A 25,328-nucleotide genomic window follows, 5' to 3' on the forward strand; every position below is an offset into this window, starting at 1 on the left:
AAAAAAAAGGCAAAAGAGGCTCTAGAGGCTCTGGAATAGTGCAATGATGGGATCTTCCATACCTGGGTAGTAAAGTGGAGCTCCAGTCCAGTGTTTCTTTATATCCACCATAAAGTAAATCAGCAAGAGAAGAATGTAGGCAAAGGAACTTAGTGTTGTAACATAAGTGATGGACCTATATGAGAAAGAAAAGCATATTTATTTACAAAAAGTGGCAGATATCATTCTGAAAACTACTTGCTCTCCTGCTAAGACATATTGATAAAATAGGATCCCATTTCCTTTGTACGATTAATCAGCCAACACTAAAATGGAAAAGAGTGGACTACAGATTGCAAAAAGCTTGTTCAAGATCAATATATCTACAATTCAGTTCAAACCAATAAAGAGTACTGGCATTTAAAATAATGAGGGGAAATCTAACTGAAATCTATAAAACTACTAGAAGGCCTAGATAGAATGGACGTGGAGAGGCTTTTCCTAGTGGGGGGGGGAGTTTAAAACAGAAGGGTACAGACACAGAATACAAGGAGGTCCCTTCAAAACAGAGATAACGAGAAATTTCTTCAGCCAAACAGTGCTGACTCTGTGCAATTCATTGTCACAGGCAGCCAAGTCATTGAGTATATTTAAAGAGGAGGTTGATAGGTTCTTGATTGGAAAGGGTCTTAAAGGTTATGGGGAAAAGGCAAGAGAATGGGGTTGGGAGGGATAATACATCAGCCATGATTAAATGGTGGAGCAGACTTGATGGACTAAATGGCTTGATTCTGCATCTATGTCTTATGGCTTTATGGTCTGATAAATTGTTTCTTTTTCCAAGGCAAGCCACTTTTTATTGTCATTTCGACCATAACTGCTGGAACAGTACACAGTAAGAACGAGACAACATTTTTCAGGACCATGGTGCTACATGAAACAATACAACAACTACACTGAACTACGTAAAACAACACAAAAACTACACTAGACTACAGACCTACCCAGGACTGCATAAAGTAACAAAGAACAGTGCAGGCATTACAATAAATAATAAACAAGACAATAGGCACAGCAGAGGTCAGTAGGCTGGTAGTCCAATGGCTTGAGGGAAAATCTGTTACATAAATAAACAGCTGAATGGCGGCGCCCAGGATTCTGTCCGTTTCTGTACTCCCGCCGAGTATTCCGGTACCACAGATGTAGTTCAATTTAATGTCCATTGGAGAGCAGAATGGACGGGAGAGCCGGCCGGCTAGGGCTTGCTTTTCTCCTGGCCCTGACTCCTGCCCACTCGCCTCGCTTCCGCTTCCTCGCACACCGTCCCCAACTCCGGCCACCGGCATCAGACAATTCCAAGGACTGCAGGCCCAATTCCCTCAGCAAGCTGAGGTCGTGTAATCTAACCAGCAGATTTTCTTGAAGGTTTGTTTTTGGGTGATCTCTGTATTGTAGCAGTATCTGGCGATGGTAGATAGTCGCCCTGTTATCCATTGCCCTAAACTCTAATTGTGCCTTAAAATTAAATTTAAAAACTAAATTAAAGTAGCACCAGATCCGAAAGGATGCTGCTGCCATGTGCCGCGCTGCCTACAGGACTTCCAGAGGTTAGAGTTGAGGAGGGGAGATCAGTCATTACTTATTCATGTCCCTCATAAGCTAACTACCCCACCAGCCATGTTTAAAAGTGCTCACAACCAAATCATAATAATACAGGAGTCTATGGATGCTGGGATCTGGAGCAGAGAAAAAACAAACTGGAGGAAGAACTCAGAGGATTGAGTAGTATCCAAAAGGGGAAAAAATTTTCGATGTAACAGGAATCACCAAATCATGTCCAAGATACAATTCTTTAAAGATGTTCATCTTAAAATGTCTGTTCACATTAGAGGCAAGATTCACAAAATATGTACTTAACTCTATTATCCTACAAATCTTCAGCATCTAGGACCAAGCTCAATCCTATTGCCAGACTGGATACCAAATTATTATCATACTACCTGCCACCTAATTATACACAAGGCAAAAGATCTTCAATCTAAAAACAAACGTCCTGCAGAAATTCTATGCCTACGCTCCCAACCCCATTTCTAAAAGCTGCTTCCTCAACCTCAGTTTCACTCTCCACTTTGAGAAGCTAAGTTTCAAACCCATATTCATGTAACTTCCTCATTTCGGAAGTTTAAAAACTTATCAAATCCATCATGCATCATACAACACCCCAATCCTCAACAATCCTTCAGCAACTTCTAATACACCTCTATCTCCACCATTAAAACCCTAATCTATACACACAAAACTCTAATAGTCATATTTGGCAGCTACCTGAATTTTAGAAGGTCCAATGTATCAAGCACTCTTACATTGGCCAGTCTTCCTGAAACCTATCTCATTTCCTTATTTTGAAAATTGTCAATAGTTACTGTGACCTAGATTTCAAAATCCTGACTCTTCTCATCACATTGTTTGCAACCCACCATCTTCACCATCTATGTGGGACCCACTGTCTCTTCCTGCATCATCTATTCTAATCACCTTGCTCAAAAACACACACTTCTTTCACACCCCATGACTGGTCAATAACCCTTCACTATGCAAACCCCCCAATCCCAGATTTCTCCAGAACACTCGGCCATAACCGACTCATTTTTCTCCATCTTCATCTGCACCTTGCAGACCTCATCTGCCATTCAGAATTGTGATTCAGCTTCTATCACCCACTTTGGTTGGACACAGGCCGCAAAAAGTGAACTCAAGTGAACAACAACATATAGTCCTGGCATAACTAAATAGTTACCACAGCCTATTGCCAAAAGAACTCTGGTACCCCCAACTCTAATTGGGACAACTCATTCCTCTTTGCACTGCTAGGATACCAATCTAGATCACAGCATCACTAAACCTGCTACAGTTAGGACAAGTTAGTTATTCACTCAAAAATTGCTTCTACAAATGTATCGGTCATACTGTGTGGAAATAGTGCCAATACTCGCAGGAGTTCTGCCATCTCATGTTCAATACAACAACATACATACCACAAGTTCTTGTTGACTGGAATGAATCCATCGTCTTTAGAGCATTTTGTTAGGATAGCTGAAATAACACCCTGCAGGCATCAAATCAGATCACTGGGTTAGACAAACAAGGAACATTTCAATAACCAGATGTTCTCTACTTGATCTAATGAAAAGTCTTTTATGTTATACACTTACTTACCAGCAGGATGCTCCAAAATAAAAATCTAAGCATAATCTGCTTGTTTTGACCTTTGTAAATAAGAAAAATCTTTCCAGCCTGCAGAGAAAGAGAACTATGACAAACTGTACCATATACTTTTGTGAAATTGCACATATTGAAACAAAAGATGAGATAAGCTGCACACACTTGTCTCTGTACTCAACCAATGGCACACTAGAAAGCTACTTAATTCCACATCCCCTTATCTAAGATGTGCTGGCATTGGAGAAAGTCCAGAGGAAGTTCACAATAATTATTCCAAGAATGAAAAGATCAACTTATGAGAAGCACTTGATGGCTTTGGGCATATACTCACTGGAGTTTGGAAGAATGGAGTGGAGTTTGGAAGAATGGAGGTGGGGGGGGGGTGGAGAAACCTCATTGAAACCTATCAAAAATCAAAAGGTCCAGATCGAGTAGATGTGAAGAGGATTCATCCTATAGTGGGCAAGTCCAGAACCAGGGGGTACAGCCTCAAAATTGAGGGACGTTCATTTAGAACAGGGATGAATTTCTTTAGCCAGAGGGTAGTGAATCAGTTGCATTCATTGCTACAGACTGCCATGTCACTATATTTAAAGTGGAGGTTGAAAAGGATAATAATTAGCCACAGTGGAATTGCAGAACAGACTGTGACAAATGGTCTAATTTTGTTCCAACGTCTATGGTCACATAACAAAGTGACTGAATTTCAAAGGAACATCATGAGGTCATAAAAATAATCCAAGTCTGTTTTTTTTCTCCCATTCCAAGAACAAATAAGCCCATGCCATGTAAGCATAGGTGGTTATTCTCATGCTAAACTTTTTAAATAGTTTACCACAAATGTATCTAACTTTGTGCTAAACTATCAAAAATAAATTGAGTGTTCTGATTTAAGGAAGTTTTAGAACCCCAGGTGGGAAGAGGCATCAGCAGCAGCTGTCCGCTAAATTTACTATTGACTAGGAGTCATGAGGAAGCTCCACCAATTGTGATGATTGAAGTGACTTCCAATGCTTTACTGCTGGAAGCCAACAAAAGATTAAATATCTTCAAACTGCAACAACCTGTGGAAACACATTATAAAGATTGCACAAAGATCCACATGGGTGCATCTCACATCAAGACAACTAACTGTTTCTGGATTCACTGGACAAAGAACCTCCATAGTCAATGAAACTGAAAATTGTTGATACCTGTAGTCCCAGAAAGGTCATCACAATTGAATTGATTAGTCCCAGCAAGTTCTCTGGATCAAAAGGCACTGTTGTCTTATAAAGTATCTTAAAAAGAAAAAAAAAACATTTGGATGTTGATTACAACCCTGGTAAAAAAAAAAGCCTTGAACTATTTCAAAACAGAATAAAAAGGCATCATCATGGAAAGACCACGTTAGCAAAGATTTCACAGAACATGGGTCATGCTCAAATGGTTTATTTAATTGTGTTCTGGTGCTCCTCTTTAAATTCTTCCCTTTGTGGCTATTCTTACAGTAACTTCCAGGGTGTACCTTTATGCACAGAGTTTGACTGAGACCAAAAACAGCATTTTCAACATTGGAGTAATTATCTTCCATTAGTTTCAGTCAGAATGTAATTAGCAGAAAACAGTAACGTGAAATAAATCTTGACCACCCTCCTACCCCCTTATTTCTCACCATTTTTTCCATCATGTATATTTTTTGCTTGTTAATTCAACTGGAAGATCCTTCTCAACATTTGGCAATCGCTAAAGTACAAACCCCATTTCCAGAAAAGTTGGGATATTTTCCAAAATGCAATAAAAACAAAAATCTGTGATATGTGAATTCACGTGAACCTTTATTTAACCGACAAAAGTACAAAGAAAAGATTTTCAATAGTTTTACTGACCAACTGAATTGTATTTTGTAAATATACACAAATTTAGAATTTGATGGCTGCAACACACTCAACAAAAGTTGGGACAGAGTTAAAATAAGATTGAAAAGTGCACCGAATATTCAAGTAACACTGGTTTGGAAAACTCCACATTAAGCAGGCTAATTGGTAGCAGGTGAGGTATCATGACTGGGTATAAAAGTAGCGTCCAAAGGCTCAGTCTTTGCAAGCAAGGATGGGCCTTTGTGCCAAAATTTGTGAGAGAATTGTTAGTCAGTTCAAAAGGAACATTTCTCAACGCAAGATTGAAGAGAATTTAGGTCTTTCAACATCTATAGTACATAATGTTGTGAAAAGATTCAGAGAATTCAGAGACATCTCAGTGCGTAAAGGGCAAGGTCGGAAACCACTGTTGAATGCACGTGATCTTTGGGCCCTCAGGCGGCACTGCCTAAGAAACCATCATGCTACTGTGACAATTATAGCCACCTGGGCTCGGGAGTACTTCGGAAAACCACTGTCACTTAACACAGTCCGTCGCTGCATCCAGAAATACAACTTGAAATTGTATTACGCAAGGAGGAAGCCATACATCAACTCTATGCAGAAATGCCAGCGAGTTCTCTGGGCCCAAGTTCATCTCAGATGGACCGAAAGACTGTGGAACCATGTGCTGTGGTCAGATGACTCCACACTTCAGCTAGTTTTCGGAAAAAACGGGCATCGAGTTCTCCGTGCCAAAGATGAAAATGACCCGATTGTTATCAGCGAAAGGTGCAAAAGGCAGCATCTGTGATGGTATGGGGGTGCATCAGTGCCCACGGCATGGGTGAGTTGCATGTATGTGAAGGTACCACTGACTCTGAGGCGTATATTAGGATTTTAGAGAGACATATGTTGCCATCAAGGCGATATCTCTTCCCAGGACGTCCATGTTTATTTCAGCAGGACAATGCCAGACCACATTCTGCACGGGCTACAACAGCGTGGCTTTGTAGACACAGAGTGCGTGTGCTTGACTGGCCTGCTGCCAGTCCAGATCTATCTCCTATTGAAAATGTATGACGCATCATGAAGAGGAGAATCAGACAACGGAGACCACGGACTGTTGAGAAGCTGAAGTCTTATATCAAGCAAGAATGGGCAAAATTTCCAATTGCAAATCTACTACAGTTAGTATCCTCAGTTCCAGAACAATTAAAAAGTGTTATTAAAAGGAAAGGTGATGTTGTGGCGACTCACTTCCTAGCGCACTCGAACCGGCTCACAAATAGCCAGCGCGCAGGCACAAAGGCCAGGTCTGCTTCACCAACAAAGGGAAAACCTGCGGGGGTTTGTGAGTACGTGCCCCTTACAGCATCCGCGCCCGGGGAGGGCGGGATGAGGGAGGCTTTAAAGCAAGGCTGTGAAGTTCGAATAAAATCTTCTTTAATTGTAGTTTACCGACTCCGTGTCGTTATTTTAGCGCTGCGTGTAGCACACCGCTACAATGTAACAACAATAGTAAACATGCCTCTGTCCCAACTTTTGTTGAGTGTGTTGCAGCCATCAAATTCTAAATTTGTGTATATTTACAAAATACAATTAAGTTGGTCAGTAAAACTATTGAAAATCTTTTCTTTGTACTTTTGTCAGTTAAATAAAGGTTCACGTGAAATAACATATCACAGATTTTTGTTTTTATTGCATTTTGGAAAATATCCCAACTTTTCTGGAAATGGGGTTTGTACTATTTGGGCCCAATTTCTTGCTATATTTAGAGTTATTAAACTAGGGTCACTTATAAGTTCCTCTAACCATTATTCCCTGGCCCAGCATTTATAATCAAAATAGAACACCCATTTATAGTGATACTAGGGCCACACTAATCAAGTCCAATAAAAGACACGTCAACCATAGAGATTTGTATCTGCCTCAAAAATATAACCATTGTTGAGTCTCATTCAAACTAGAGATACTAAGGAAGCAAACTTTCTGCAAAAAGTCTAAGCAGTACTTAAGGTGACGCAAGATCTTATCACCATATTGAAGTTGTTTGCACTGCAGCAGAAACTGAACAGTTCTTCAGAGTCCTACAGCACAGAAATGGGCCCTTTTGGGCAATATGCCCTTGCCAGCCTTTTTACCTATTAACACAGACCTCATTTGCCCATACTAAGTCTGCTCATTCAAGGCCTTGGTTGACAGCTTCAAGTTCCTAGGTGTAAATGCCACCAACCTGTCCTTGGGAAAGTAGCAGGATTCCTGCCATTCTGGTTATTCTCTCTTCTCCTCTCTCCCATCAGCAGAAGATATAAAAGCCTGAAAGCATGAACCACCAGACTCTCAGATAGTTTCTATCCCACTATCAGACTCTCAAATGGACTTTTCAGCTCCTATTTACATCCTGTTGTAGCCTTGAACAATTTTCTTTGCTCTCCACAACATCATCAGCTTTAATGCCATGTGCAAAAGATCCATTTGTATCTCCTACTTTGACAATTAAGTTGTAAATATTTGGCCCTGTGGTACTCCACTGTCTACAGACTTCCAGTCACAAGAGCATCCTTCCATGAGGTATAATTTTAAGGCGACTGGAGGAAACTATGGAGGGGATAAGAGTGGAAGGTGTATGGAACGTGCTGACAGGGGTAGTGGTAGAGGCAAATACACTAGGGACAGTTAGAGAGATAGGCACATGGATGATGGGAAAAGGGAGAGAAATGTGGAGGGAAGTTTTAGTTTGAAATTAGAGTAGGTTAAAAGGTTGGCACAATATTGTAGGCTAAGGACCTGTACTGTGTAAAAATGGTCTATGTTAACTACCAAGCCAAGCCTTAAAAATCAAGTGTGAGAAACATACTGTGCCATCACAGAACACAAGACCCTCTTTCTGATTAACCACAGAACTGAAACTGTGCTTCCATTAAAAAAAGTGCATTTCTTAAAATGTTACTGAAATATAAAATCCAGCAGGTTCTTACCGCACAAGAAGGGTGTTGGTACATATGGTTCTCTCCAAAGACCAAACGATCAATGTAGCCTGCTGCTCCTCCAGTGCAGTTTGCAAACTGTCCAAAGTCTCCAATCCCTCCAGGGCCAAGGTAACCCCTGGCAAGCAACACATTCCTTTATTTAGATACAAATTTAACAGCTCCAACAACCTGGTTATGATTGTGAGCTCCAGCACTCTGTGTAGATTTTGTACATGCTCGCTGTGATCATGTGGGCTTCCAGGTACGTTAATGGTGCACTGTAAATTATTCTCAATGTGCATGGGTGGCAGGAGTATTGGAGGGAATTGAAAGTCATGCAAGAGAATATGTGACTGAGGAAATAAGGGTATGGAACCAATGGGAATGCTAAGACCACGCATAGCCTTGATGGACAGCACAGCCTATATTTTATGATATAAAATGAGGATTTGGCAGCTCATCCTAGAAAATTAGAAAGCCTCAATCTTGACTTGGAATTAAACAATCATACAAAGCCTGGAGCAAAAAAAAAGCAAGCTGCTAGAGAAGCTCAGAGAGATAACTGACATTCCAACTTAAGACCCTGTATCAGGACTAAGAGTGTAAAGCAGACAGCCAATCTCTTTCATTCTTACACTACAGTCCTGATGTAGGGTCACTATCTTTTTAAATAGAAAATAAAGTCAACTCTGACATCAAGAAATTAGATTTTCTTCAAGTGAATATTAATATTTCAATGAACTCCAGAATAATATTGGAATCTAAAACACTAATTATAAAAAACTCAAATGGCATAATGTGGGAATCTGGCTTCCTGCATAATTAACCTGTTACAGCATTTAAGAAGAAGAATAGCCCTTAACTCGGCAGTGGAGTTATCAGGGCACGGTCTTTTGACGGTGTTTCCGTAGCAAGCTATTCTTGTTTTTACAAGGCCAAGTTGTTAACTTGACGCTCAACCTGACTTGGATTCGAACTTGGGAACCCTCGCCCTGGAGTCTGGCACTGATATTATTGCGCAACCAAGCAGGTAAGCATTTAAGAACATGGAACCAATTCACCATTGCTGATACACATGATTTTGTACCAAAGCAATTGGTGAATCTATATATATAGATTCAAATATGTTACCAGCTGTGGTACACAAGCAAAATTAATATCTCTAATCGAAAGAATAATCAGGAGGCAGAAAAGCAAAAGACTTTTACCTAACCTCCTGCACAATCAAGGGTGTGCTTTCTTGAATAACCTCTTCAAACATTACAACTGAACAATCATAGTATCAACATACTACAGCTTCTCACATTACTACAGTGTGGGAACAACCACACACTATTGTAGTTCAAGGGAAAAGCCTCACACCACATTCTTAAGTCAAATCTCAGCCACATCCTACAAAAAACCATTAAAATAGATTGCAGTCTATGTCTGGAGTCTATGCATTACAGAGTGAAGATGAGGGAAGGGGGTCAACAGAATATGGGTTAGTTGGGAATGTAAATCATCAATAGTAATTGAGAATAACATTATTTGGATTACTTAAATAGCAGCATAATGACTGTAAACACTACAAGGCTGTTAGGCTTTCCCAAAGTCAAACAGGTTTAGTAACTGGATAACTATGAATAAAGGCGGCCAAATTCCTCCTTTACAAAAAAGAGGGTGTTTCTTAAATGATAGCTTGGTCTTAAGGACAAAGGATAAATCAGTGGGGACAGCTCTGTTAAATACTGTATATCAACACACTCTAGATCCCCATTCCTACTCATCAGCCCCAGATAACTTAAAAATATAGTAACACTGGAAATTTATCAGTGTACAGGAGAAATAATATTGACAGGATGGAGGACCACCTCCAGCCTTTAAGTGCAGCTTAAGAACCAGTGGAACATGGTCATCCTGCTTCTCACCTCGCCTATTGGTAAATTTAATATAGTAGAAAAGAAATTAGTTATTCCACTGCAGAAATCACAAAAAACAAGTACTTACTGTGGACAACCTGGTACAGGTAACAGTAATGTCAGACATAGCCAAGCACACTCCAATAGCAAAATAAAGATCCACTGGGGCCAGTAAATCAAAACATCCCTGGCTGGAGACCATAAGTTGTCCTATGAAAATTAAAAAGCATATAAAAAACAAGGCTATTGCAAGAACAATTTGTGCCTTTAAGGACCAAGAATCATTAGCAGAAAATGCGAATGTGGCCAATCATCAACAACCTCAAAAATCAAAAATCTTCCAAACCACTTTCCAGCACTGCATAGCCTGAAGAAAACAGAAGTTAAGCAATCAAACACTAGAGATTTTGCAGAGAAAATGCTGGAGGAACTCAGCAGGTCAAGTAACATCTATGGAAAGGAATAAAGAGTCAACATTTTGGGCCAAAACACTTCCCAAGAAAAGGGTAGTCTTTTTTTCCCCCCTATAGAAAGAATATAATGCAATTTCATGGTCACTTTTACCGACATCAATTCCTCATTTGTCAATTTCTTTCAAATTAGTAGTCAAATTTTCAATTGAGGTACTGAACTCACACTCACATTTCATGGATAATTAGCCCTTTAGTCTATTTCTAAATGATTATCCCCATGCTCTTAGTACTGTGACAACAGTAAAACCATTCTCCAAACAGAAGTTGCAGTGAACTTGTATTGGATTAACTGCAGTATGATGAAAAGAGCCAGACTAACACTCTACAATTCATTATGCCATCACAACCTACTCAGTGAACTGAGTGCAACAATACAAGTACAAAATGCTGGAGGAACTCAGGTAGTAGCTATGGAAAAAAGTACAGTCAACATTTTGGGCTGAGACACTTTTTTTCTGTATATGCTGACTGGTCTGCTGAGTTCTCCCAGCATTTTGTATGTGTTGCTTGGATTTCCAGCAGCTGCAGATTTTCTCTTGGCAGCAATACAAGTGGAATGTTAATTCTTTTAGCCAAATTCCCACTTTCCTAGCCGAACTAACTAGCTAGGAACAAGAGCAGTACCACAGAAAATATTAAGAAACGCCCTCTTCCAGCAATTTCACCCAATGCCCTTAAGCAGGACTTGTAGGAACAGTTGCCAATTTCATGCAGAAATTTATGGCTATATTTTTTATTCATAACTTGAAAATGAGATTGCTTAAAATATACGCACACAACAAATAGAATAATTTGCGAAGAGCAACTTTACAAGTTTCAGCACTGGTGTCCCAGAACTGAAACCATAAAAATAATAAATCTGAACCATTCAACCACTAAAGCAAGGTAAGGAGAAATGTATGAAAACTTAATTTTTTTTTTACCAAAGCAAGATTTTCAGGATATTCTTTTCCACCCAAAAGCTCCAGGACAGCAATCACACCATATGAAAGACCTAGCCTCTGAAGCACACCTGGAATCCTCAGAGTATCCCAGGAAACTACAGGGGAAAAAAGCAGCAAAACATTAGAAGAGTTCCTCAGACTGCCAATAATTAATAACTTTGCCAGTGACATCACTCTGCTTGGAATGAGTTCTAAATATTCTTAATCCTACAAGCTATCAAGGACAGTGCATATCTGTTTCAAAAATGGTATTTTCATGATTATACTAGTTCTCCAATTATATTTAAACTAAATATGCTTCTAATCAGGTACTTACCCTACTTACAGTATGTTACAAAATATTTTGGATAATGCGATTTTAAGTTGCCTTGAAGCACCTGTACAATACAATTTATTTCTCTTTACGATAAACTAAAGACTGAAACTGGAAATATTTCTGTTTACTTACAGTACAGGTCCTTTAGCCCATAATGTTGTATTGACCTTTTTAACCTACTCCAAGGGTAATCTACCTTTCCCTTCCACCTAGCCCTCCATATTACCATCATCCATGTGCCTATCTAAAAGTCTCTTGAATGTCTATAATGCATCAGCCCCTATCCCCACCCGTAACATAGTATTCCATGCACCCACCACTCTATTAAAACTAACATCCAGAATCAGAATCAGGTTTATTATCACTGGCGTGTGATGTGAAATTTGTTGACTTAGCAGCAGCTCAATGCAGTAAATATAGAAGAGAAAAAAAAATACATCAAATAAAAATAATAATAATGTAAATCAATTACAGTATACATATATTGAATAGACTAAAAAATGTGCAAAAAACCAGAAATACTGTATATTAAAAAAAGTGAGGTAATGTCCAAGGGTTCAATGTCCATTTAGGAATCGGATGGCAGAGGGAAAGAAGCTGTTTCTGAATCGCTGAGTGTGTGCCTTCAGTCTTCTGTATCTCCTACTTGATGGTAACATGAGAAAAGGGCATATCCTGGGTGCTGGAGGTCCTTAATAATGGACACTGCCTTTCTGAGACACCACTCCCCGAAGATGTCCTGGTAACTTGTAGGCTAGTACCCAAGCTGGAGCTGACTAGATTAACAACCCTAGGCAGCTTCTTTCAGTACCCCCCCCCCATACTTCCCTCCAATCACCTTAAAATTATGCCCTCTCATATTACGTATTGCCACCCTGGGCAAAAGGCAGTGGCTGTCTACTGTATCTATGTCCTATTATCATCTTGTATACTTCTATCAAGTCACCCCTCATCATCTTTCATGCCAAAGAGAAAAGCCCTAGCTCACTCAACCTATTCCAATAAGAAAAGTTCTCTAATTCACACATTGTCCTGACAAATCTCTTCTGTACCTTCTCTACAGCTTCTATAATCCTTCCTATAATGAGTCTGCCAAAACTGAACACAACATTTCAAGTGTGGTCTAACCAGAGTTTTATAGAGCTACAACATTACTTCACAGCTCTTGAGCTCCATCCCTTGAAGGCCAACAAACCATTTGCCCTCTGAACCACCCTATCAACTTGCACAGCAAACCTGAGTGATCTACGGAAGTGAAACCCAAGAGCCCTTGGCTCCTCCACACCTAGAATCCTGCCATTGCCTTCAAATTTGAACTTACAACTCACTTCACACTTCTTTGGGTTGAAAACTCCATCTGTCACTTCAGTCCAGCTCTGTATTCTGCCAGTGCCCCTTTGTAACATGGATGACTATTCACAGAACACTACAGCATTGAAACTGCCCTTTGATCTATCTAGTCATGCTGAACTAACTTTATGACCAACAAAATATGGAGGCATCTTCACAAACTCCCACAGCCTCTAATGATCCTTTGACTTCAATCTCTGAAACCAATATTGACAGCATCCTTCAGGAGGGTGAACCTGTGGTGGTCAACTGGCTGGAGTGTTCACTGAGATCTTTAACCTCTGGCTTTGGTAGTCTGAGGTACCCACCTGCTTCAAGCAAGCTTCAATTATACCAGTGCCCAAGTACCGGTGTACATTGTAACCCACCTCAATTACTATCATTCAGTAGCACTTAGATCCACTGTAATGAAGTGTTTTGAGACAGTGGTGAAACACTTCAACTTTTAAAGGAATGACTTCGATCTGGTCTAGTTTGCCTCATGTCACAACAGGTCAACAACAGATGCCATTCCACTGGCTCTTCACTCAACCTTGAAACATCTGGACAGTGAAGGCATGTACATCAGGATGCTGTTCATTTTCTACAGCTCAACATTCAATACTATCATCCCCTCAAAACTAATCAATAAGCTCCACGACCAATACCTCCTTGTAAAATGGATCACTGATTTCCTCACTTGCAGACCCCAGTCACTTCAGATTGGTAACATCAGCTCCTCCACAATCACCAGCAGCACAGGTGCATCACAAGGCTCTTTTCCCTTTACACTTACGACCGTGAGGCTAAGCACAGCTCCAATGCCATATTTAAGTTTGCGGAAAACATACTGTCATTGGCCAAGTCACAGCAGATATGGTTGCATCACTGTCAGATATGGAAACAGCACTGCTCCCGAAGGGAAACATCTACAAAAGGGAGTGGATACAACCACGTTCATCATGGGTAAAGCACTTCCCCACAATTGAGCATATCTACAAGCAGTGACGTCGCAAAACACAGCATCCATTATTGAGAACCCCTACACTACTGCCATCAGGAAGGTGGTACAGGAGTTTCATTATCCACACCACCAGGTTCAGAAACAGGTATCATTCTTCAACCAACAGGCTCTTGAACCAAAGGGGATAACTTCACTCACCCCAACACTGAACTGTTCCCACAACCTATGGACTCACTTTCAAGGATTCTTCATTTCAAGTTCTTGATATTTATTACTATTATGTTTTTTATTTATTTTTGTTTTGCACAGTTTATCTTTTGCACATGGGGCTGTTTATCTGCCTTGAGGGCAGTTTTCATTGATTCTGTGGTGTTTCTTTGTTTCTGCTGTGAATTCCAGCAAGAAAGTGAATCTCAAGATTGTATATGGGGACATATGTAGTTTGTTAATAGATTTTCTTTGAACTTGGTCCTCAATTCCCTGTTCCCTCAAAACTACCTTTTACTTCTGTTGGAAAAAGAGAATCCAGTTAGTCTTTACTGGCAAATTAGACCTGTAAATAGGCAAGACTCCTACACTGTAAACTGTAGTAAAGTGGCTAAGATCATGAACTAGCAGACAGCATTCTGGACCTATTGGTCAAGCAACACTGGCTTGAATCTCAAGATGACAGTTGAGAAACTGAAGATTAAGTAACTAAACATCTATTTTTAAAAATGCTAATCTCAGGAAGAATAAAGCAGCGATTATAACTTTAAAACTAAAATGATACTATAAGGCTAAATACAAAGTTCACAGACAGCATTAACCCATTACCTCTAAACACAAGAGCATGGATTTGCGGATCAGTAACTGAGAATCATTTTCCGCTACCTTTTGACATTCCAACAAGTCATCACCTTCATCATGTTCCTCATAAATCTGAGTAATTTTAAGGCTGATGTGGCCAACTCAGTTATTTTTCATTTATAAACTATGCAAAGACGAAGTATAGTTTTACAGAGATTTGAGTATTATTATCTGTCTCGTGTCAACAAATCTAGTTCAAAATAGCAATTCTATACACCGGTGAAAGCATCAAGTATAAAGTTAAAAGTCTGAAGTGAGTTTTATATTTTGTCTTTCCAGTGAAATAAAGGAAATTACAATGGCATGAGAGGAGAACTGGTCAAGGTCGACTGGAAAGGGACACTAGAAGGAAAAGCAGCAGTGCAGCAATGGCTGGAGTTCCTGCAAAAAATAAGGGAAGTGTGAGACAGGTATTCCAAACAAGAAGAAATTTTCAAATGAAGTAAGGACACTACCGTGCAGTGAAAATTAATGGTCTGAGGATGGATGACTCTCCTGGACCTGATGGAATGCACTGTCGGGTTCTGAAGGAAGTAGCTGGAGAGATTGCGGAGGCATTAACAATGATCTTACAAGAATCAATAGATTCTGGCATTATTCTGGGTGACTGGAAAATTGTAAATGTTACTCTGCTATTTAAGAAGGGTGAGAGGCAGCAGAAGGAAAACTCTAGACCTGTTAGCCTGACATCAGTGTTTGGGAAGTTGCTGGAATTGATTGTTAGGGATGAGATTACAGAATACCTGGAGGCACATGACAAGATAGGCCAAAGCCAGCATGGTTTCCTGAAAGGAAAATCCTGCCTGACAAAGCTACTGCAATACTTTGAGGAAATTACAAGCAGGGTAGACAAAGGAGATGCAGTAGATGTGGTGTACTTGGATTTTCAGAAGGCCTTTGACAAGGTACCACACCTGAGGCTGCTTAGCAAGATAAGAGCCCACGGAATTACAGGGGAGTTACTAGCATGGGTGGAGCATTGGCTGATCGGCAGAAAACAGAGAGTGGGAATAAAGGGATCCTATTCTGCCTGGCTGCTGGTTACCAGTGGAGTTCCACAGGGAACTGTGTTGGGATCACTGCTTTTTACAACATATGTCAATGATTTGGACTATGGGATTAATTGATTTGTGGCTAAATTTGCCAATGATACCAAGATAGGTGGAGGTACGGGTAGCATTGAGGAAACAGAGAGCCTGCAGAGGGACTAATATAGTTTTGGGGAATGGGCAAAAAAGTGACAAGTGAAATACAAAGTTAGAAAGTGTATGGTCATGCACTTTGGTGGGGAGGTAATTCAAAATACAGAGATGCAAAGGGAATTGCAATTGTGCAGGATACCCTAAACTTTAGGTTAACCTCAGGTTGAGTCGGTGGTGAAGAAGGCGAATGCAATGTTGGCATTCATTTCTAGAGGTATAGAATATAAGAGAAGGAATGCAATGTTCAGGCTCTAAAAGAATTGTGTGCAGTTTTGGGCCCATTATTTTAGAAAGGATATACTGACATTGGAGAGGGTTCGGAGAAGATCCACGAGAATGATTCCAGGAGTGAAAGGGTTACCATATGAGGAACGCCTGGCAACTCTTGGGCTGCGTTCCCCGGAGTTCAGAATGAGGTGGAATCTCAAACATTCCGAATGTCAGAAGGCCTGAACAGATTAGATATGGCAAAGTTATTTCCTATGGTAGGGGAGTCTAGAACAAGAGGGCACGACTTCAGGATTGAAGGACGTACAGTCAGAGGGTGGTAAATCTGTGGAATTTGTTGCCACTATTGACTGTGGAGGCCAAGTCATTGGGTGCATTTAAGGCTGAGATAGAGATGGGCTCTTGATTAGCCAATGCATCAAAGAGTATGGGGAGAAGGCAAGGGAGTGGGGATGACCGGAGGAATTGGATCAGACCATGACTGAATGGCAGAGTAGACTCGATGGACCAAATGACCCACTTCTACTCCTTTATCTTATGGTCACACTTGTATTGACATTGCATTCACATATTTTAATATCCTTTCTGATTTCAATTTAAAGGATGTAGTCATCTGGATTCAGAGAAGAGACTGAGGAATCCATTGTGGAAAGGTGAGAAGTCATTGGCAAATGCAGCATATGAGCTCTGCTGGATTGTTGTTAAGACCAAAACAATCCACTAATGTTCTTCGAGGAAGTAAACCTACCACTTCAACACTAATCAATCTACAAATGACTTCACTTACATACTGTGCCCTCATGGAAGCCAGAGATAGGCAATGAATGTGCAGCATTCCCTGCATCAGCATTCAGTTCAAGTCTTTCTTAGAAAACCATGATTTCTCCTAATACAATGAACTTAGATACAAGTCCTCTTTAAAAAAGTATATACACTAATCCATTACATGTGTGCACTTTACACCAAACAGTTCAGTGTCAACAGGGAAAAATCACCCATTGCCGCCTTTCCTTTTCAGGTTTACCCATTTCAGTTGCTGACAAACACATACCCATAAATGAATAATGCACATATTTACTATTCATAAATTGAGGTTTCAAAAACCATGACTCTGAAGGATTATTTTCACTAATTCTAAAAGAAAATCAAACAAAATTTTAAATAAATCTCTAAATCAGCACTTACGTGGTCCCTTGCAATAATTTGGGTTAATGATAAAGATGCCAAGCAAAACAAGTGTGGCAGTTCTCCAAGCAATTTTAGTCAACAGTTTCCACCTGGAGCGGTTAACCTGTAACGCCGAGTTCAAGGACAGCGCAATGGAGGTTCCCATGATAAACACAAACCTAGGGCAAACAGGCACAATAGTATGTTGAAGAATCAACAATTTATTGCTTTCCATATACAGTACATACTGTAGATACACATTACACCCCATTCCTCTTAAAGTTGCTTAATTCATATCACTTAATAGCTTAAAACACAAAATGCCTTCTGTGCTGTTAAAATGCATAATGTGTACAAAAGTTAGTGCTGGAAATATGAATTTTTTAAAAAAAATCAAATTTCTGAAAATACCATTCCCATATCTGATGAAAATCTTTCAATTGATGCTGTTGAACCTGAGTATTCACATTTGCTTAATTTATCTTTAAGAAATTTCAAAATTACTGCAAAGTTGACAGCAACTATATGCAATGTAAATACATCAATCGATGAAAGTCTCCCATATGCAATGTTTATGATTTTACCAAGCTATTCAGTAACTTCCTCAAAAAGTAATACAGGAAAAGCAGGATACCTAGGCAGCAATGTTCTTAGGGAAATTTTATGGTTCACATCAGTCTTCACAAGTGTACAGATTAATGTTCTATCAAAAAGACAACACCCCTGAACCCAGAGTAGAATTAAGCTTTCTGATATAGATGCAACATGCTACCAACAGAATTAACACCAGCCTTATTTATAACTGCAAGATAATTATTAATCCAAGACATCACACTCTTGTCTAAAGCAGAAATAACTTTAAAAAACTCTTACCAAGGAAAAACTAAATCTGCTACTGTTAATCCTGTCAGGAAAGAATTCAGAAAATATTAGCATTATATGTGGAATTACATTATAGATTGATAACGAAATCAGACATAAACATGCACAAACTCAGTGAAAACTATTTGCCCACGTTGTGCTTTGAAGAGTTGACATGGAACCAGTGAAAGGGCACCACCACTAACTGAAGCAGAGTCATTGTCGACAAGCTGCATTTATAAAATGCCTTTAACACAGGGTGGCTGGGTGGAGATGCTTCTCTACCAAAGGAAGTACAAGGTGCTCTTCCCTCCACTTGCCTGCAGGTCACCCTTGGGCAAGGTGCAGCACCTGCTTAGCACCCCCCCCCCCCCCCCCCCCCCGATCAAGGCTACGTGAGGCCATGGGAGCAGGTGGCGCACATCACAAGTCCTGGTTATGCGACCACTGATACCAGGCAGACAATCTCTGAAAAGGATTGAAAATGGCTGAACATCCACATCTATAACTTTAGATAATATTCCAAACACATCCCTCCAAAAATTGTTTAAACTTACACATGACCAAAACATATGAGTTAGAGTAGCCACTTCTGTGTTACGGCTGTCACAAATAGGGCTTATATTAGGAAAAATATGCGCCAATTTATCTTTGGACATATAGGCCCTGTGTACTATCTTAAACTGAATTAAGATATGGCATGCCAGATAGATGAATTGTTGACTAAATAATACATTTTACTCCACTGATTGTCTGAAAATGAATGCTGAAGTTCTACTTCCCAGATGCGTTGAACCCTATCATTAGGCGACATGCGAGCATTCATTAACTGTTTATAAATGATAGCTATTAATCGTGTGGATGTGGATGTTCAACCTAATTCACTTACAACAATTTTTGGGATTATTCCAGAGGAAGCAAGCAAAGTGTCTGCTTCCGCTCAACATGTGATAGCTTTTTCAACTTTACTGGCTAGGAGAGCTATTTTGCTACACTGGAAAGAATCTAACCCACCTACTGTTTTTTATTGGCTTTCCTCCGTTATGTCATGTCTAAGCTTGGAGAAAATTAGAAGCCAGACATTTGATACATCCTTTAATTTTGAACAGGTCTGGCGACCCTTTATTCAATATTTTCACAATTTAATTTATTTTTTTATTATTTTTTATTTTTCTTTACTCTCTTTGGGGAAAATCCTTATCTGTAAAGGTTCGGAGATGACTGGAAGGATGTTTTATTTTCTCTCTTTTTTAAAATTTTATCCTCAATTGGACTGCCCAATCTTTCTTTTTCTTTCTTTTTTTTTCTTTCTCTTTTTTGTTTCAGTTTAGTTAGTGGGTTTTTTTTCCCTTTATCAAATAAAATTTCCAATCTTTCTTTTTATGATTGCTATGAGGAGCCGTAGTTTTTTTTGACCATTGTATATATAACAGCGTAATATTTTACATATATGATTTTGACATTATATACTTTGTTTTTATTATTGCTGTTTATATGTCTTTTATATTATCTGTTTGCTAAACCTCCTCTGATTTGTATATTCTTTATTTGAAAATCAATAAAAAGATTGAAAAATGAAATGAAAATGGCTGGGTCATCAGTCTTATAAAGACACTTTATAAGTGTCTATTTTCTGTGTCTATTTTCGCCCCAGAAGGGGGCGACGACAAACCACTTCTGTACAAAAATTTGCCAAGAACAGTCATGAAGAGACCATGATCGCCCATGTCATATTACATGGCACATAACAAACAAACATCTCAAGACGTTATCTTTAAAGACACTGTGCAAAGAACAAGACCCACAAGGACAACAGAGGTAAAAAGGCAAGCTTGGTTAAGGAGGGATTTCCAGAATAATTACCGATAGTATCAATAAATATAATAATCGAGACAGGAACATGGTAGGTTTTAAATAACAAACAAGCCTTCAAAATTTGCATTGCAAAGAGCAATTTATTCACAGTATGAACTTGCACCAGAATAGTGATTACAGTCACATGAACACAGCAAAGTGTCTGACCCACCATTCCAACTTTCATGTTTGAAGAACCAGTATCTCCCACCTCCATAGTTAACAAAGATCATGATCACCAAAGACAACCTAGGAGAACATACAGTAAAATAGTTACATTCTAACCAAAAACCCCATTCAAAACAGTTCTGCCCCTATACCTTGAATCTGGTGAAAAACAGGGTCACAGAAACAAGACATACAACATGGCTCATAAAACTCACTTCTAATCATTCTATATCTGTATTTACAACAGGTTAGAGATCAGTTACATGGGGATTCAAAAACATTCATAATTCTGAGGTACAGAAACACAACATATGTTACTGTGACCAGGCTGATTCACCCACCACACCAAGCTCTCAGTTGCAACTTAAGAAAAACAAATTAAATTTCTCTCTTTAGCCTGACTAAACAACCAAAGCTATCGTGTATCCTGCATGAGATCAACTTGTAAACTATCAGAAATAATACAGGGAATAACATTACATTACTCTTATAAAAGGGGATTACATGACGTATTTCTTGACCACCTTCTGGCTGCCAAACAAAGAATCCTGAACGATGAAACACGCTACATTCGGTTTTCATTTACACTCATCTACCGTGAAACAACCACCGGACATGCAGAGTTAATGCTTAGATGATTTCAGCAGGTATACTGGGAAAAACAGCCCCATGGTGGAATGATTGACGGCAAGTTCCACTGTCACTACAGGATTTTATACACTTGGCACTGGCCAGCCAAGTATAGGATTACAATTATTGTTAACAGCATGTAGAAGCCAATATATACTCTATAGCACAGAAAATAAACCAAGAGCCCAACTAAACCCATCCCAGCTATCTCATCTTAGTACTTGAAATTTCTATTCCTTTTTAATTTATGTACCTATATAGCTTTGCCTAACTGCATTTCAAATCCTTTCTATGGTAGATACTGCACATTCTAAATCAATTCCTAATAAACCCACTCATAAAATATCATAAAATTGTAACCATTAAATCTGGTATATTTTACATGAAACTATTCGATCTACCCTGTCCAATACATCCTTTAAGATCCTCCATCAGGTCTCCTCAAATACTTATTCTGAAACAATCAGCCCTAATCTGTTCAGTCTGTCTTTCTGAAATCTCTCAATTCTGAAAACTCACTGCATTCAAATAGACTACCAAAAATCAAAACAGCCATTCACACAAAAAAAAGGAAGTTTGATTTAAGCTAAGAACAAGGAGGAATAAGCTTAAGATTAGATTTTTAGGTGATTTCAAGAAGCACATCACACGCGTTGGTGCGGGCAGCGGAGCGGGAGTAAGGAGTGCTCGTGATCAACATACGACTGGAGATCGGAGGATCAGCCGTTGTAGGTAGGCCGAGACCCTCGGACCTACCTGGAGAATACCTGAGGAGGAGGGTAAAGCTGCGCAAGCATAGGTGACGTCAGCGGCGAGCGCGGGCTTTAAAAAGCGACCCACTTTCAGGAGCGGGCAGCGGAGTGCGCAGGAGCAGAGTGCTGGGCTTTGGCTCAGCGGGCTTCGGCGCAAGAGGACTTCGACAAGAAGCCTGTTTTTCATTTATTCTGACTAATCTAGGATCAGGTAATGGGGAGACTGTTAGAGCAGTGCTGTGCTCCGTATGCAGTATGTGGGAGGCAAGGGTCAACAGTTGCTCCTGATGACCACACCTGCAATAGGTGCATCCAGCAGCAGCTCCTATCAGACCGAGTTAGGGAATTGGAGCAGGAGCTGGATGAACTACGGATCATTCGGAAGGCAGAGGCAGAGATAGATAAGAGTTATTGGGAGGCAGTCACACCGAAAAGACAGGAGGTAGGCAAATGGGTGACAGTCAAGAGAGGCAGGGGGAGCAGACAGAGAGAGAAGAGCACCCCTGTGGCCGTTCCCATCAAAAATAAGTATACCGTTTTGGATACTGTTGGTGGGGATGACCTACCAGGAACAAGCTGCAGTGGTCCTGTCTCTGGCACTGAGGTTGGACCCTTGACTAGGAAGGGGAGGAGGGAAGAGAAGAGAGCGGTATTTATAGGGGATTCTATAGTCAGGGGGGCGGATAGGAGATTTTGTGGGGAAGATCGGGAGTCTCGGATGGTATGTTGCTTCCCTGGTGCCGGGGTCCGAGACATCTCAGATCGGGTGCAGGTTATTCTCAAGAGGGAGGGCAAGAATCCAGATGTTGTGGTCCATGTAGGGACCAATGACGTGAGTAGGATGAGTGAGGGGGTCCTGCGTAGGGAGTTCAGGGAGTTAGGTGCGAAGCTGAAGAGCAGGACCTCCAGGGTAACAATCTCAGGATTGCTACCTGTGCCACGTGCGAGTGAGGCAAGGAACAGAAGGATTATAAAGATTAATACGTGGCTGAGAGGATGGTGCAGGAGGGAGGGCTGCTGGTTTGTAGATAATTGGGCTTTGTTCCAGGGAAGGTGGGATCTGTTCCGAAGGCACGGTTTACACCTGAACTGGAGTGATACTAACATTCTTGCAGGGAAGTTTGCTAGTGCTTCTTGGGGGGGAGGTTTAAACTAAATTTGCAGGGGGCGGGGATCCAGAATGTGAGAGAGGATAGTGAGAGAGGATAGCGAGAGGAAGAATAAAGGACAGGTGGGGACTACACGGTTCCGGAATATTAAGTGTGTAGTAGAGGAAGGTGGGGCGGAACAAGTGATAAGGAGGACTCATGTACAGAGGGATGGTCTGACGGAACATGGAGTTAAATATGTTGAAAAAATAAGTAAATTTAGGAAGGACAACAAAATTCTAGGGGCGTACAGCCCAATGGGAGTTCGGGGAGCTGGGTTAAGCACAATGGGCAGTGATTCAAACAGAGAGAGGAGAAATGGGTTAAAAATTCTATATCCGAATGCACGAAGTGTCAGAAATAAGGCAGATGAGCTTGAAGCCCAGGTGCGAATGGGTAACTATGATGTTGTTGGGATAACGGAGACATGGCTGCAGGGAGATCAGACCTGGGAAATGAATGTACAAGGGTATACGTGCTATTGTAGGGACAGAAATGTGGGCAGAGGGGGTGGGGTGGCCCTGTTGGTGAGGAATGAGATTCAGTCCTTTGCAAGGGGGGACATAGGGTCAGGAGAAGTAGAGTCTGTGTGGATAGAACTGAGGAACAGTAAGGGCAAAAGGACCCAAATGGGTGTTGTCTACAAGCCACCAAACAGTAGCATGGATATTGGGTGCAAGTTGAATAGGGAGTTAACATTGGCATGTGGCAAAGGTAATGTCGCAGTAGTTATGGGGGATTTCAACATGCAGGTGAACTGGGAGAATCAGGCTGGTGCTGGACCACAGGATAGGGAGTTTGTAGAGTGCCTACGGGATGCATTCTTGGAACAGCTTGTACGAGAGCCGACCAGGGACAAGACTATTCTGGATTTAGTGTCATGTAATGAACAGGATTTGATAAGCGATCTTGCAGTAAAGGAGCCATTAGGAGGTAGTGATCATAATATGATAAGCTTTTATCTGCAATTTGAGAAGGATAAGGGCAGATCGGAGGTGTCAGTGTTGCAGATGAACAGGGGAAACTATGGAGCCATGAGGGAGGAGCTGGCCAAAGTTGACTGGACGGATAGCCTAGCAGAAAAGACAGTGGAACAGCAATGGCAGGTATTCTTGGGAATAATGCACAAGGTGCAAAATCAGTTCATCCCCCAGAGAAGGAAGGATTCAAAGGGGGGAAAGGGGCCACAGTGGTTGACAAAGGAAGTCAGAGATTGCATAGCATTAAAAAAAAGGAAATATGACAGAGCTAAGGTGAGTGGGAGGACAGATGATTGGGAAGTTTTTAAGGAACAACAGAACTTAACTAAAAAGACAACACGGGGAGAAAAAATGAGGTACGAACGCAAGCTAGCCAGGAATATAAAGGAGGATAGCAAAAGCTTTTTTAGGTATGTGAAGAGAAAGAAGATAGTTAAGAACAATGTTGGGCCCTTGAAGAATGAATTGGGTGAAATTGTTATGGGAAACAGAGAAATGGCAGAAGAATTTAATAAGTACTTTAGATCTGTTTTCACTAAGGAAGACACAAGCAATCTCCCAGATGTATGGATGGGCCAAGGACATAGGGTAACAGAGGAAATGAAACAGATTGACATTCGGAAGGAAACAGTGATGAGAAAACTGATGGGACTGAAGGCTGACAAATCCCCAGGTCCTTAGGGTACTAAAGGAGGTGGCCTGGAAATTGCGGATGCATTGGTAATCATTTTCCAATGTTCCTTAGATTCAGGATCAGTTCCTGAGGATTGGAGAATGGCTAATGTTATCCCACTTTTTAAGAAAGGAGGGAGGGAGAAAACAGAACTATCGACCTGTCAGCCTGACATCAGTGGTGGAAAAGATGCTAGAGTCCATTATTAAGGATGAAATAGTGGCATATCTAGATAGCAGTGATAGGATTGGGCCGAGCCAGCATGGATTTACCAAGGGTAAATCATGCTTGACTAATCTGTTGGAGTTTTTTGAGGATGTAACCAGAAAGTTAGACGGGGGAGATCCAGTGGATGTAGTGTACCTTGATTTTCAGAAGGCATTTGATAAGGTCCCACACAGGAGATTGGTGGGTAAAATCAAAGCTCAGGGCATAGGGGGGGAAGGCATTGACATGGATAGAAAACTGGTTGGCAGAAAGAAAGCAAAGGGTAGCGGTGAATGGGTGGGTGTTTCTCGGAACGGCAGGTGGTGACTAGTGGGGTGCCACAGTGCTCGGTATTGGGACCACAGCTGTTTACCATTTACGTTAACGATTTGGATGAAGGCATAGAAAATAACATCAGCAAATTTGCTGATGATACTAAGCTGGGTGGCAGTGTGACATGTGATGAGGATGTTAGGAGAATTCAGGGTGACTTGGATAGGCTGGGTGAGTGGGCAGATACTTGGCAGATGGCGTTTAATGTGAATAAGTGTGAGGTTATCCACTTTGGGAGTAAGAACAGGAAGGCAGATTATTATCTGAACGGTGTAGAGTTGGGTAAGGGAGAAATACAAAGAGATCTCGGAGTCCTTGTTCATCAGTCACTGAAGGTG

At 40.6% G+C, this 25,328-nt stretch overlaps 1 protein-coding gene across 3 annotated transcripts in view; it reads right to left on the minus strand.

Annotated features, from left to right (window-relative positions):
- hgsnat (heparan-alpha-glucosaminide N-acetyltransferase) overlaps positions 1-25,328 on the minus strand; it is a 56,430-nt gene that overhangs the window by 5,443 nt on the left and 25,659 nt on the right. For all 3 annotated transcript variants that reach the window (XM_073042571.1, XM_073042572.1, XM_073042573.1), the window contains 10 exons: positions 20,272-20,348; positions 18,258-18,288; positions 17,403-17,563; positions 11,309-11,424; positions 10,001-10,122; positions 8,021-8,147; positions 4,395-4,481; positions 3,196-3,273; positions 3,015-3,085; positions 63-175 (listed from right to left, as the gene is read on the minus strand). In XM_073042571.1, coding sequence (XP_072898672.1) covers positions 63-175; positions 3,015-3,085; positions 3,196-3,273; positions 4,395-4,481; positions 8,021-8,147; positions 10,001-10,122; positions 11,309-11,424; positions 17,403-17,563; positions 18,258-18,288; positions 20,272-20,348 — 983 coding nt within the window. The remainder of the gene's footprint in view (positions 1-62; positions 176-3,014; positions 3,086-3,195; positions 3,274-4,394; positions 4,482-8,020; positions 8,148-10,000; positions 10,123-11,308; positions 11,425-17,402; positions 17,564-18,257; positions 18,289-20,271; positions 20,349-25,328) is intronic.

Source organism: Hemitrygon akajei, chromosome 4, assembly GCF_048418815.1.
Source record: "Hemitrygon akajei chromosome 4, sHemAka1.3, whole genome shotgun sequence".
Lineage (NCBI taxonomy): Eukaryota > Metazoa > Chordata > Chondrichthyes > Myliobatiformes > Dasyatidae > Hemitrygon > Hemitrygon akajei.